Here is a 15168-nt window from a genome sequence, read left to right as displayed (position 1 = left end):
TCAAGAGCAGGTCTCTACTGTGGCAAAGCCATCATTGCAAACAAAGAAACCCAGGACTTCCATTTCTAGGACCTTTTTAAGGTTTGCAAAGCACCTCACTTCCAACAACTCAGTGACTGAATCATTGCAAACAAAGAAACCTGGGACTTCCATTTCTAGGACTCTTTTAAGGCTTGCAAAGCACCTCAGTTCCAACAACCCAGTGACTGAAGGAGAACGGTCATCCCCTTTTTCCGGATGAGAAAACTCAGGGTCAGAGAGATCACACATACAGTAAGGAAGTATCTGAAACCTAGTTTCCACTCATCTCCTAAGGCCACAAATGCAGCCAAGACTCGGTTCTTCCCTTACCACTCCCCTTCAGCGACACACAGGCAGACCCACGCCTCGGGTGCCAACCCTGCCAAGTCATTCCCAACTAGCTTTGTGGCCTTGGCCAAGTCACCGCATAATCCTAGTCGCTTCCTGCCCTGGTCAGATTTAGGCTTTAGGGAAAAAAAAAACCAAAACACCTCAGCGCTAGCTGTGAAAGGGCCAGATTAAGGCTCTCTGGGCCTTCGCCTTGAGGCCTCAAGGCGGCTAATGAGCGCAGCAGGCCGGGAACTAGATTCGATTCAACAAATATTTCTCTAAGGTCATTTCCAGTTTCTATTCTTGAGGCAGAGACATAGAAGAGCTCATATATACACATCCATGTACGCCCACATACACACCTTCGGTCCACACATATACAATGGGGTAGAGGCCCCATCACCTCTTTGCCTATTTCTTCCATTCACAGGAAGGATCTTTTTCTTTTTTAAAAAATTTTTATTTTTTTCTCTCTCTTTCTTAATGACCAACTATTCCAACTGGTTCCATCTCAGGACCAGAAATGCCCAGACCTGCTTTGAGTTGGGGGCAAGGAGGTTCATTCTTGCAATCAGAGAAAGACAAAGTTTAGCTAGCAGGGGACTTTACATTCATTAATCCACCTCCGCCTCCCCACCCCACTCATTTATACCGAAGAGGCAGCTGGAGGATCCCTCCGAGGCACCACCCTTCCTTGTACTCACCTATGTTTTAAGGCCTCGGGGAACTTGTTACCAGCCCAAAGCTTACCCCACCACCACCACCCTCGACCCTCAATCTACAATCCTGTAACAACTCTCAAGGACAGCCCCAGATATGTCATCCCTTTCTCGATTTCAATGTAATCTTATTTCTGCTGATAGTTTGGTTATTGCAGTATACTCTTTTACAAATTTATCGGTCCCTTCCGATGCAACAAGTCATACTATGTAGGGAAAAAGAAAAAAGAAAAAAAAAGGCAGCTCAGCAAAACCAACCCATTAACTGTGTTAGATAGTGCAAGTAATATTCCATACCCCTAGTCCTCCACCTTGAAAAAAGGGAAATCCGTCACCCCTTTAAATGAGAGCTACCGACCCAGAAAGGGATGTTCGGTTAGGACAGCTTAGCAACCGCCCCCACCTCCACCCCCTTTCCAAGTTCATGCTTCCCTATTTGCCCCCTTGGGCCATTCCACGAACCCCATTCAGCGCCAGGGAGGGGCTAGAGGTGGGGCAGGCAAATGGAAGGCGGGGGGGGGGTCAGGGAGCAGACCAGTCTAGGCTTATGGGGGCAGGAGGGAGGGTGGGCAGTGTTTAAAGGTGCCCCGGGGTTGCAAAGGGAGAGGGGCGAGGAGGAGGAGCAAAGCCCAGGAAAGGGGGGCTGACGAGGGGAGGAGGGACGAGGCCGGAAGGTGTCGGGGGGGGGAGGGGGGGACAGGCGTTTTCGAAGAAAGGGAAGTAAAGGTTACAGGGAGGGCAGGGAGGGCAGCGATGGGAGCCAGGGCTGGCCCGAAGGATTCGCTCTGCGGCAGCGGCAGCCTGGCAGGCGAGGGGAGCGAGAGAGGGAGGAGGGGGGTGCCAGGGCAGAGCGCTGTAGGGCTTGGGGGCGGGGAGGGGATCCGCTAAGAAGCCTTTGCCAGCGGGGCCCAACCCATCCCAAGCAAGCGTGCTGGGAGGAGGAAGGCAAGGAGGTGGGCGGAGTGATGGAGAGGGAGGAACGAGGAGCTGGCTGTCGGGGGTGGGGCGACAGTGACATCACCTCGGAGCAGGCTCTTAAGCTGCCCCGAGCCGGGGGGAGAATTGTTCTGCCCGCTGGGGAGACAGCTAGGAGGTTGGAGCGGAGGATCAAGGAATCGGCCAGAAGCCGGAGCTGCCGGAGACAGACCAAGGTTGGGGCAGAGCCTTTAGGGCTCGGGCCAGAGGGCCCCCCCCTGCCCTGCTCTGCAGGGCCGCCCAGCCGCTGGTCCCCGCCGCGACCTTCTCGGCCGCCTACTTCTTCCAGAGTTTGTCGACAGCGGGCGTCCGCTCGCCCGCTTGCCCCTTGACATTCTATGCCTCCAGGAGTGCCCAGGTGAGCCTCGGGCCCCGCTAAGCCCCTGTAGGCGTCCCCCCTCTTGTAGCCGCCACCGTCACCGCCGTCGCAGCCGCCGGGCCGGGTCCCCAGCAGCTGTCCGCGTCTCCCCCCTCCAGCCCCGGACACACATGAGATTCTTCAGGCTGACTTTCAAGTGTTTTGTCGACTGCTTCTGAGTACCCCCCTCCCGCCCCCTCGAACCTCACAGCCCTTTATCCTCCCCCCAACCAGGGGAATCCCCATCCTTTCCCCTTCCCTCCCCCCTCCCCTTCCCTCTGAAAAAAAAATAGCTTTTTTCCCCTCCCCAAATTCTGGGGGCTGCTCCCTTGCTGCTCCCATAAATTCTGGGCTTGTGTCCCCCTCCCCCAATTGTTGGGGGCATCTGCTGTCGACAGTTGGCGAATTCTTTAGAGGGGATTTGGGGAGACCACCTTCTGCGTCGGAGCACCTGGGCCTCCCAGGGTGTCCGCCCCCTTTGAAGGGGACCGGAGTACCTAGACAGTGTCCTTTGTATTCTCTCTGTGATCCCCCCCCTCACCCCGATCCGAGGCCTCAGTCGTGTTTCCACACACACACACACACACACACACACACACACACACACACACACACACACACACACACTCAAACACACACCCCTAGCCCAGCCCTAGTAGCGAGGCCATGGCGAAGAAGACCACAGAGAACGGCATCTACAGCGTGTCCAGAGAAAAGAAGGGCTCTCTTCTGGACCCCGCGGACGGGGCCCCCCAAGTCAAGGCCGAGGTGGTGGCCGCCGGGCTGGGGGGCCCGGGCCCGGGCCTGGCCATCCCGCCCCGGGAGACATGGACCCGCCAGATGGACTTCATCATGTCTTGTGTGGGTTTCGCGGTGGGCCTTGGCAACGTCTGGCGTTTCCCGTACCTGTGCTACAAAAACGGCGGAGGTGAGTGTAGATGGCCTGCCTGCCGGCCTGTCTTCCCATGGATGCTCACCTCCTGGCCCACGTCAGGCCCCTCGGGCCTTCTCGACCCCCCCCCCTTCCTCGTCCTAGCCTCTTCTCCAGCCCCCTCTCATCCTCAGCCCCCCCTCTGATTCCTGCAACCTTGCTCCTGTTCTCTCAGACCCCATCCTCCCCATCTGCTTCCCCCTTTCCTCCATCCCACCCCCTAGCCTACTTTCCCATTGCGTTCCACACACACCCCCCTCCATTGCTCTGGTTATCCATCGGCCTTCCCATCTCCTCCCTTTGGTCCATCCCTTCCTAGTCAGAGATGCCAAAGTCCATGGACAGGGAGGACCCGGAAGAGGAGGGGAAAAAAGGTTGTGTGTAGGTGGGGTGGGGAAGGGATAGTAAGAAACACCAGCAAGAGGCTGGGGTCCTGAAGCCCCTTCCCCTCCCTGGGTCTGTAATGGCTCCCCAGGGGTGGGACTAGAGGCTGGGAGATATGCAGCCTGGGTGGGCCAAGGCCTGCCACTGTCATCACTTTGTCCACCCCAAAGGCTGAGGAGCTGAAAATGGGAAGGATATGGGAGGCTTTTGGTTAAGGGGTGGAATGGGGGGTTGGAGACCCGGGAATAGTTAAGGTGATTTTAAAGGCTAGGGAAGGCCTTTTCTGAAGCCTTTGGCCCCCTACCCAATCCATCTCAGGGGCTGACTGCCCCTTTAAGAGCATGGGCTCCTGGGAGAGCTCTAGGAGGTCTGACCCCCCCCCCAGAACCCAGTGCCATACTGTGGGTGCAACCCTTGCCACCCTGCACTGCACATTGGGCCACTCTCCCCAACTGCCTGTCACACTGGGTGCTTCTGCCCCCTTAGTTACACGGGCCTGGGTTTATGTACACATGTGTACGTGCTTACAAGTGTTCTACGCATGTGTTTATCGGTCATGCTTATCCACATGATGTTACATGTGAATATATGTACATGGTTGGACCATGCATCACAGGATACATGCATTCATATAATCATTGCCCATGTGCATACGTGACTGCCATGTTGCATGTATGTTCTTATATACTCAAGACTTATGGGAGTCATAATTTGCACCCTAAGGATGAGGAGGTGCCAGTAGGGAGGGTTGCTGTCTAGATTTTATTATTTTATTATTGAGGGGCTGTTTTGGAGAGTGAGCAGGATCATGGGGTTCAGGGTTCAGCATTACTAGGGGACTGAGAAGCCCAGAAGTCTGATGCCCAGCTCTGCTGTCTTGGTCGGGTTGGGGGGGGGGAGAGGACTGGGGAGGAGCAGGGCAAGAAGATAGTCCCAGACCCTCAGTATCTCAGTGGGTCATGAGTACTACTTCCTTTCCCTGCCCCCCTTCCCCCCAGCCACTGTCCTTGGCCTTGACCCTTTTGCTAGCCCAATCCTCAGTGCCTGAGGCCCTGGGGGAGGAGGGGGTGGGAAGGAGGGGGCAGGTTTCTATCTGCCTCCAGGGGAGAGAAAGCTGGGTAAAAAAAGCAGTCTCCAACCCAATACATCAGGGCTGGGACTAAGCTGCTTCTGGCTGGCTGTGTCTGCTGGGCTCAGCCTCCATCGCCTCCTTTAGCCCACTTGTTCCCATGTCTCTCTGTCTCTTGTCTTTTGGCCAGTCACCCATTATTCTCCCTGTCTTTCATCTCTGTCCCTCGCTCCCATCTTATTCTATCTCGTGCCCCTGTCCCAGGCTGGATCTGTTTTCCATTTCCTCCAGAAAGCTCTCCCTGGCCCTCCCATCTGTCCTTCTCTCCTGCCCAGGTTTTGGGACCCTGGGGCCCCTCCCTTGCTCACCAGCTGTCTCCACCCCCTGGCGTGGGTTTCTCTCACATGCATGCTCGTGGCTGTTGCGTCACATGACGCAGTGTGGCGCAGACACATGAGGCAGGCAGTCTGGGAGCGTGGTTCACAATGTCTTGTAGGGATTACGTGTGACCTGAAGCTTGAGGGGTCTGAGCTTTGTGTGGCCATCTGCCTCTGGCTCAGTCTTATTTCCTGCTATTCACACCCACCTGTGTGTCTGTGTCTGTCTGTGTCAGTGTGTCTGTGTTGCTAAGGAAGGCTCACTGGGGACAGCATCATGACTGTCTCTTCCCTCCATCCAGCCTACCCCCCCCCAAGAGCTGCCCCCTCTTTTCCCCAGAACTTGTCCCAACCTGCCTGGGGTGGAGAGGGTGAGGCCCCAGTAGGGGGTCTGGGCAATGAGAGGGAAGACCCATCCCCTCCTGAGCCGACCTATAGAGTCTGATGGCACCTCCTTCCCCTCTCTTCCCCACCCCCACCACCATCTGCCACTGACAAAAGTTATGCGCACACCCCCCCCCCTCCATATTTTCAGCTCCCCAGCCCCTGGAGTGAATAAGGCAGAGACTGCTAGAGCCTGCTAGGGCAGGACCCAGCCGCCTTGTACCCTGGGGCCTCAGGACTCACTGCAGGTGGGAGGAGGGGCTTGCAAGTATCCTCACCATCCCCTTCATCTCCCCTGTTTGGCTACAAGAGCCAGAGGGAAGCAATCTGATACTTGGGGGGGAGCCTTATTTTGAAAGAAGAGCCTTCAAAATAAGTCAGAAGACCTAGTTTTTGAATCCTAATTCTGTCATGGCTCTCCTAGGTCGCCTTGGTTAAGTCAATTCTCCTCTGGGCCTCAGTTTCCTTATCTAAAATGAGGGGATTGGATTAGAGGATTTCTCCATTAGAGGATCTTTTAAGGTCCTTTGCTTTGAAGGTGTGACTCCTCAAGAGTAGTGACAATGGAAAGTTCCGTATTTGATAGCATTCTTGAGTTGAAGTCAGAAGACTTGAGTTTGAATTCTGCCTCAACACTTCTTAGCTATGTGGCTTCCTTTTTTGTTAACCAGCTTCTGTAAGACCTAGAAGCCTGTACCTGGCACGAGAGTGCCAGGGTAAGTGCCCAGGATAGACGTGCTTTTCCCTGAATGATGTCTTTGTCTCTTGATAAATAAATTTTCAAATTATTTCACCTTCTCTTAAGTTTTTTTTTAAAAGGAGAAAAGCAGTTTCATCGAACATAGATCAACCAATTATGACAATGAATTGCAGTATTCCACACTCATAGATTTCTCCCCCCACACACCTTGAAGGGGGGGGTGCAAATCAGTACATTCCATTTTTAATTCAGGACAAAGTTGGCCATGATGGTTACTCAGTGTTCAGTTAAATCCTGTACCTATCTGTCTCTTTGTCTACCTCTTGTCCCATCTTAACTCCTGACTGGGAGATCTGGGTCCAGGCTGTATTTTCTCATTGCCTAGTGACATTGGCCAACCAGTCAGTCAGTCACATCTGATTGTCTGTGGAGACAGCCTGCTTTCTTGGAGCTTGCAAGCTCTCCACTTGAGAACAAGGACAGGATGTGACAGGCCAGCCACACCTCCCAATAAACAGCCTGCCCAGGAGAAGACTGGAGGAAGCCATGGCATTGGTCGTCCAAGTGGGCAGGGTAGCCTTCCTAGAGGTGGGGCCCCTTGAAAACAAGGTTGAAAATTAAGACTGGCAAGCTAGGGGAAGTGGCCCATGAGCTGAGCCCAGTGAGGATGGGGAGATATGGCCTAGTAACCGAGAGATACATAGGACTTTCTGGACAGCCCTCAACCTGGCCAATTCCTTCCTCCCCATTTGACCTCATGGGGTAAGACAAGACCTCTCACATGTGATCCTTATGGCTACCCTGGCAAGGATTTTATAAATAGGGAACTTTAGAGCTCAGAGGGGTTAAGTGATTTGCCCACAGTTAATTCTGCTAGCTTCAGTGGGGAATTCAAACCCAGGTCTCCTCTGGGAAGAGATTGTCTTCTGAAATGGTAATTGAATGTGGGATGTGACCTGGATGTGATTGGATTGTGAACCAGATTGCTTTTCCCCCACAGGAGTATTCCTTATCCCCTATCTTCTGATTGCTGTTCTGGGAGGTATCCCCATCTTCTTCCTGGAGATCTCGCTGGGCCAGTTTATGAAAGCTGGCAGCATCAATGCTTGGAACATCTGCCCCCTCTTCAAAGGTTGGGACCTTTGAGCAGCTTTCCTGCCTCTTCCTCCCCCCCCTCCATAGGGCAGAGAAAGGAGGCCAGGGTCACCTTAGCTGTGGCTCTGCTGAGGAAGGTTCTGGCTGGCTGGGAGGGGTGGACTGAGCCCCTTGTAGAGAACTTCACTTCCTGGGCTAGGCAGGTTGGGTGGGCTAGGGCATACTAGGCCCTGATCATTTTCCTCTATCCCCAGGCCTAGGTTTTGCCTCCATGGTGATTGTCTTCTATTGCAACACTTACTACATTATGGTGCTGGCCTGGGGTTTCTACTACCTGGTGAAGTCCTTCACGGCCTCACTGCCCTGGGCCACCTGTGGGCATGACTGGAACACCCCAGAGTGTGTGGAGATCTTCCGCCAGGAGGACTGTGCCAATGCCAGCGTGGCCAACCTCACCTGTGACCAACTCTCAGATCAGCGCTCCCCTGTCATTGACTTCTGGGAGTGAGTCCACCCTTCTATCTCAACCCCTCTCCCCCCCTCCCCCAGCTTGCATGGTTTGGCCCTGTGTGTGCCAACCCCCACCCTCTAATCCACCTCTAGTTTAGGCACCCCTTTCTTCCTGCCCCAAGGCACAAACCCTTCATTCTCTTGACATCTCCCCTTCCAGAAAGAAAGTCCTTCGCCTGTCCCCAGGTCTCGAGGTTCCTGGGGATCTCAACTGGGAGGTGACCCTCTGCCTTCTAGCCTGTTGGGTTTTGGTCTACTTCTGTGTCTGGAAGGGAGTCAAGTCGTCTGGAAAGGTAACCTAACTGCTCATCCCCAGCTGATGAGGCCTGCCTTCTTAACCTCCAGGGCTCACCCCATCCTGCCCCATCCCTGCTTCTGAGTGCCCTCTAATTCAGCTCTTCTGCAAACTGCAGTGCCTCAGACTCCAGCCCTCTGCAGATAAAATTTTGACATCTGGGAAAAGGCCATAGGTCTCACAGGGAAATGCTGTCCCTTGTAGTTTCACAGCCAACCCATCGCACACTCCTATACACACAGAGGCAGACAATCCCCACTCATCCTCAGCCTTGAGCCCCTTCACTCCCAGACTCTGAGGCTCATGGGCTGGGATACGGATGCTGTTTCCACAGCAACAGCCTAACAATGTTCCATCCTGGCCCCTTTCCCAGTCCCAGCCCTGTTGGGGGAGGGGAGAGAAGAGCAAAGCCCTTATCCCCTGCTGGTCTGACTCTTCTCTTCCCCCCCCCCAACTGCCCATTTGGCCAGGGGTCAGGGGGACACTGGCATTCCCTCTGCCCTGGATTCTCCAGAATCCAGTATGGAGTTGGAGGAAGAGGGGTGAAGGAGATCCTAACTGCCTTCTTCCTCTCTACTCCTCCCCTCCCTGCTCCTGACCTGACCCCATTGTCAGGGATGGTGGAAGGGGGTGGGCAAAGAGGGGGATTGGGGATGGTTAGTCCTTGGGGCCTCCTAGGCCTCTAGTATTCAGACAATGAAAGAGAGAGGCAGGAGGAGTGGGGGAAGGGGGGATTTGGAAGCACAGGAAGATGAGAGAACAGGTGAACAATAAAGGCCTGGGGCCTCAGAGGAAAGTTTGCATGTGCCAGACTCCAAAGGTCCCTCCCTATTCTGATCCAAGCATCCCCACCCCTATAGCCTGGGCAGCTGCTGGGGGATGGGGGAGGGTTGGAGGGAGGATTAGAAGACCCAAGGCCTTGAGCAGAGCTTCCAGTGGGGCTGAAGAGAGAAGCAGGTCCTAAGAGGAAACCCAGGGAAGGAGGGGGCTGGGCTAAGCTGGGAGGCCTAGCTGGAGGAGGGAGATCTTGGAGCTTGCTGGGCCTTGGGCCTCTAACTGGGCCTTGGTACTCATCTTGATGCAGATTGTTTATTTCACTGCTACATTCCCGTATGTTGTCCTCCTTGTCCTGCTGGTGAGGGGGGTCATGCTGCCAGGAGCATTGGATGGCATCATCTATTATCTCAAGCCTGACTGGTCAAAGCTGGGATCTCCACAGGTGAGCTGCTTCTTCCCCACCCCCAATCTCTAATCTTCCATCCAGAAGTGGGAATTCTGAGTTCAGATAACAGCAGTCGCTGCCACAAATAAGGCTCTTCCCAGCCTTGATGAAAATGGCCCACTGAGGCAGACCAGGAAACTCATTCACTTCTGGTCTTAATTGCCTGGGGCACTGAGAAATTAAGGTACCTCACCAGAGTCACATAGCAGGACTTGAACTTGAACCCAGGTCTTTATTTTGAGGCCAATAGAATGGCCTCTAGGATATATCTAGGATAGAACCTCGAGCACTTTGCCTCTAAGGCTTGGCATCTTCTCTTCCCTGCTCCATTTACAAAGGAGGAAACAGGGCAGGAAGTATTTGGGTTTTGTGTTCTCAGCATTGAGAGAGGGCAGAAGTCCTATCCTCTCCCAATTCATCTCTGGGCTGTATTATGCCAACATCTGCCTGGCCACTCAAAGCCAGGCAGTGGTTCCTGCTGGGGCTCCTAGGTCCCCTGTCTTGGGCCTCCTGACCTCTTGCTCAATTGTACATTCTCTCCTCCCTGCCCCCACCCCCACCCCCACCCCAGGTGTGGATTGATGCTGGTACACAGATCTTCTTTTCCTATGCCATCGGCCTGGGGGCACTCACAGCTCTGGGCAGCTACAATCGTTTTAACAACAACTGCTACAAGTAAGGAACTGCCCCCTCCCCAGGATGCATCTTCCCCCCCCCCAACAGTGGCACCCACTAATTCTCTTCTCTGTCCCAGGGACGCCATCATACTCGCACTCATCAACAGTGGTACCAGCTTCTTTGCCGGTTTTGTGGTGTTCTCCATCCTAGGCTTCATGGCCATGGAACAGGGTGTGCACATCTCCAAGGTGGCTGAGTCAGGTGGGTGAGGGGCTGCCTGCTTGGGCAGGGATGGGCAGGTAGAGATCATTTAACCCAGTCCCCTTTGATACAGGAGACCCACCCACATGGGCAAAAACTAGTTGCCTAGAAAAGTTGAAGACATGCCCCAAGGTCACATAGTTGGTGAATGGTAAAGCCAGCATCTGAACACACAACATACATACACATAGGCACACAGACACACACTTATGGGAGGCCCTATAGTGCAAAGGAAAGGATATTGGTATTGGGTTAGGAGTCAGAAGTTCCATTCAAAGCCCTATTAGCTTGGCTCCTGTGTGACCCTGTGGTACATATTAGTGCTATTTGCCCCACATCAAGTTAGTGGGCTTCAGTATACTCCTGTAAAGTTCATAGGGGGTGGCAGAGGAGTTTGGCCTAAGCATCCTCCAGCTCAAATCTGGGAGCCAGAGACTGGGAGGTAACAGGAACTGACGTTTCTAGCACACGGCAGGTTTACAAAGTGCTTTCAGCCCATTTTTCTCATTGGACCATCACCAACTGCGGGAGGGTACAGCTCTCCTGGTATTATCCTTGTAGGAAAGGAAACTGAGCCAGCCTAGAGTGGTCATGTGCCCAGAATTGTACAGCTAGTAGGAATTAGAACTCAGGGTTCTCTGACACCAAGTGCACGTTTTGCACTCCACCGAGCTGCCTAATATTTCAACATGAGGGCAGTGGGGTGTCCTGCAACAAACAGCTGTCCCGGCAGTTGGGTGAAAGCCCCATAGGCCTGAGTCAAGCAGGGGTGAGTACTGAGCTCCTGGCCCAGGACAGAAGGGAGCCATGAGGTAGCTCTGATCTCCTTCCGTGAACTGGAGGAAGCTAAGAGGGAAAAAAAATTTCACTGTGGGTCAAGAAAGGAGGGGACTTGTTCTCCGTTTTCCCCCAAGCTCTGGCAGCCAGTTTCTAGGAGTACTATTTGTGCTATGGGAAGGCCAGAGAGGGTATTCTGGGCCAGTGTAGTTTCTTCTGCTTTGGCCCCTGCTGTGCTGTGCTGCCCCAAGGGTTAATGGGTGACCTCTCTGGTTTCAGCAGCTGCTGCAGACCAGCTGCCCCTCCCTGGTTAGAGATCAGATGTCAGGCTGGAGGAGGGGAATGGAAGGAAGGCACAGTCATCAGATTTTGATTGGGGGGCAGGGGGAGTTGGAAGGAGGGTCATGGGTATGGGGACCTTAGCTAGGAGCTAAGGCCTCTTGGGTCCTTGGGTAAACAAGACAGGCCAAGGTAATGTACTGCTCAGAGGGGGATGCCCACCATGAGACAGAAAACATGGAGCTCAAAGAGCTAAGAGTCTCCAATGGGTGCAGTGGGTGCATGGACATGCTGTGGGGAGGGCTGCTGAACAAGCCTGTATCTCTTCTCTGCCATCCAACAGGACCAGGGTTGGCCTTCATTGCCTATCCCCGGGCCGTCACCCTGATGCCCATGGCCCCGCTCTGGGCTGCCCTCTTCTTTTTCATGTTACTGATGCTTGGCCTGGATAGCCAGGTGGGTCCTGGGCTGGGAGGGAGGTTTCTGGGAGGGCCTAAACCAGCCCCTGAAGGCGAAGGGGAGGCAGCCTCCAGTTCTAAGCTATCTTGTCTCTCCCCCCCACCCCCCTCCTCGGTGCTGTTGGGCTGCAGTTCGTAGGGGTAGAAGGATTCATCACTGGCATCCTGGATCTCCTCCCGGCCTCCTACTATTTTCGTTTCCAGAGGGAGATCTCTGTAGCTCTGTGCTGCGTAATCTGCTTCATCATTGACCTCTCCATGGTTACTGAAGTAAGTTGGAAAGCAAGGGGAGGGAGAAGGAAGAGAGGACACAGGCAAGATCTTGAACTTCTCATCTGACCTTGACTTCTGTTCCCCTCACTGCAGGGCGGCATGTACGTCTTCCAGCTGTTTGACTACTATTCAGCCAGCGGTGTGACTTTGCTGTGGCAGGCTTTCTGGGAGTGTGCAGTGGTTGCCTGGGTTTATGGTAAATGGAAGCATAGGGAGACACGATCTGTTTGGGGTGAGGAAGGTGGGACATTGTATTTGTGGGCTAGATTGGCATAGATCAGCTCTTTCTCTCCCCTTCCCACCCCCCAAACCCATCCTGTCCATTAGGTGCTGACCGGTTCATGGATGATGTTGCCTGTATGATCGGCTACCGGCCTTACCCTTGGATGAAATGGTGCTGGTCCTTCTTCACCCCACTGGTCTGCATGGTAACAGCTAGGGAGGGGGATGTTTGGGATGTAACTTGGAGGATCACTAAAGATGGGAGGGAGGCTGGCTGGGGGAGGGGTGCAGCCAGTGACTGATGGATGGGTGGCCACCCACCAGTAACAAGTATGACTGCTAGCCTTCTTAATTCCTTTCAGGGCATCTTCACCTTCAACGTGGCGTATTACAAGCCACTTGTATACAACAACACCTATGTGTACCCGTGGTGGGGCGAAGCAGTGGGCTGGTGCTTCGCCTTTTCCTCCATGCTGTGTGTGCCACTTTACCTACTCTATCACCTCCTCGGGGCCAAGGGGACATTCATTGAGGTCAGTCTCCCCAATCTGCCTTGGCTTTACTGTCTGTCTGCCTTATAATGCATCTACAATCATCACAACAACCCTTGGCCTAAAGTCCATCTATTGTCTCTTTGAGCCTTGGGATTCTTTTTTTTCCTTAAAACAGATGAGGAAACTGAGACCCAATAGTTTAAGTGACAGGCCTATGGTCACAGTTCCAGGCCAAGCTGCCTTCTGGAGTGCTTGGCCTATTTTAAAACCCAGATGCCCGGGGGGGGGGTTACTGCTCCCCAGATCAGTTCCCTGGTCTTACCCAAACACCAAGGGGCATTGCTCAAGTGTGCTGAGCCAAAGTAATGGCACAGACACCCAGGCTAGACCTTGGAAAAAGGAATTGGCCCATGTTGGGGGAGATAAATCTCCAGGAAGAATCTGGGGAGTTTGCACTAACATTAACTCACTGGAAGTCTGAGAGGCTGTAGATAGCCCTGTGCTGTAGGGAGTGCTGAAACTAAATCTTATTCTGGGTCTCACTGGGTTGAGCAAGTGGGTGGGCCCATGAGAAGCTATCAGGGGGCAAGGGACCTTCTGGGAAATTGGTAAGGGAAGGAGGATTCGAGGCCAGGACCCTATTGGGAGGAACTAACCCTCCTTTTCCCCCCCCCCCCAACTCAGCGTTGGCGTGACCTGACCCAGCCAGTGTGGGGTCTCCATCACTTGGAGTACAAGGCTCAGGACTCTGATGTCAGGGGCCTGACCACCCTGACTCCAGTGTCTGAGAGCAGCAAGGTCATCGTGGTGGAGAGCGTCATGTGACCTGCCCTTGAGGGGGTGGGGCAGGAAGGGGGCACCTGCCTCTACCCCAGTGCCCAAAGCCAATGGGGAGACAGCCACGGCTCTCCCTCTCCTTTGCCTACTCCCCCCCCACCAGCCTCCCTTCTTGTAGCCATAGTAAACCCCCCTCTCACTCCTTTCAACCCCCCTCACTGAGACCCTGGGGAGGGGGGAGCCTTTTATGTATGATATTGATAGAGGGGACCCGGGTCAGGCTGGGGCCACAGTGTATGAGTGCTTGAGTTAAACTGGTTTTCTCTTTCTTTTTTAAAATAAAAACCAAAAAAAAAATAAAATTTTAAAAACACCCACCAAAATCTAGACCCCACCCCCCAACCCCCACCCATGGCACCGAGTCTAGTTAGTGGGTTTTTCTCACTTAATTTGCCATCCCACCCCCCCACCCCCCCAGCTGGGGAGAAAGTTGACCTCCAGAGGAGCAAACACCTTTTGGGATTGGGACTCCCTTGACCCCCTGGGCCTACAATTGGGTCCCCTCCATCCTACATGGAAGCCAGCTGCAGCTGTGTGTATCTGTTGTATCTGTGTGTGTTGTGGTGTGTGTCTGTGTGGTGTGTTGTGTGTATAGCAATTCAGCTGGAATAAATAATGAGTCTCTTTCCTCCTCCCAACCCCTCCCAGAGCTTTGTTGGCTAGGTGTCTTCTGGCCCAGATCCTCAAGACCAATTTCCTGACAACCCCCAAGATCAAGGTTTGTGTGGGTGGGTGGGTGGTGTTTTGCGTGCGCATGTATGTGTACATATATACAGTGGCTATATATATATATACAGTATATAGATATATATAATACATATATATATACAGTATAGATATATATGGAATTGAGAATACCAGGTGTAAATTATGCCTGAGGGCAAAGACTTGTATTTTGCACATTTTGTAAAAACTAAGGAGTGATTTCTGCCTGTATATTTCTAAAAAGAGAAACAACCCTCCACCCCCAACCCCAAGAGAGCCTGATAGAGATCTAATTTTGTTAGAAAAAAAAAAGCTGAAAAAAAGCCTCATCCTGGTTTTTTGTCACAGGTTTTTTGGTCTTCAGGTCTTGTTCACTACCAAGAGTGGTGAGGGGAGTTCAGGTCTGGGAGGCAATATTGCCTGCCTTGTGGCATGGTGCCCAGTATTCTATGTAGGTTGAGGCCTGGCCTTTTCGGAGGGAGGGAAGGGGCGTCTCCCAAAACACCAGCCTGGCACAGCCCAAGGTGCCACTGTTCACACCCCCACCCCAGCCCCAGCCCCTTCCCTTAATGCCATCCCAGGAAGGGAAGGGTAATAGATCTGGGGAAGGAAAGGGGCACTGGAGGGTACCTCAGAATCCCTGCCCATGTCTCCCCCCCACCCTCCATGTCTGATGCACTTTGCATATCTCAGTCTTCCACATAGAAGCTTTAATCTGCCTTGTGTCAAAAAGCAAAAACCCCGACAGACAGCCAAAATGGGGCCCCACAAAGCCCAGGCCCACTCTAGGTCTTGGGGGGGCCCTGGGATGTTGTGACTGCTAAAAAAAAAAGCCACCTGCAAACATAGCAATAAAGACATGTCATTTTTCAAA

At 53.4% G+C, this 15168-nt stretch overlaps 1 protein-coding gene across 1 annotated transcript; it reads left to right on the top strand.

Moving 5' to 3' along the window:
• The first annotated feature begins 2072 nt into the window (after positions 1–2072).
• SLC6A8 (solute carrier family 6 member 8) lies at positions 2073–15168 on the top strand. The gene is made up of 13 exons (XM_020977279.2): positions 2073–3331; positions 7249–7380; positions 7598–7847; positions 8014–8146; positions 9233–9367; positions 9942–10045; positions 10125–10249; positions 11649–11761; positions 11896–12033; positions 12130–12232; positions 12364–12464; positions 12621–12791; positions 13437–15168. Exons 1-13 carry the CDS (start codon positions 3070–3072, stop codon positions 13575–13577), a joined length of 1908 nt encoding a protein of 635 aa, XP_020832938.1. The 5' UTR covers positions 2073–3069; the 3' UTR covers positions 13578–15168.

Source organism: Phascolarctos cinereus, unplaced genomic scaffold (genome assembly GCF_003287225.1).
Source record: "Phascolarctos cinereus isolate Bilbo 61053 unplaced genomic scaffold, phaCin_HiC Scaffold_8;HRSCAF=390, whole genome shotgun sequence".
Lineage (NCBI taxonomy): Eukaryota > Metazoa > Chordata > Mammalia > Diprotodontia > Phascolarctidae > Phascolarctos > Phascolarctos cinereus.
Note: the sequence above shows the minus strand (reverse complement) of the source record. Positions and strands in the feature narration are given on the sequence as shown.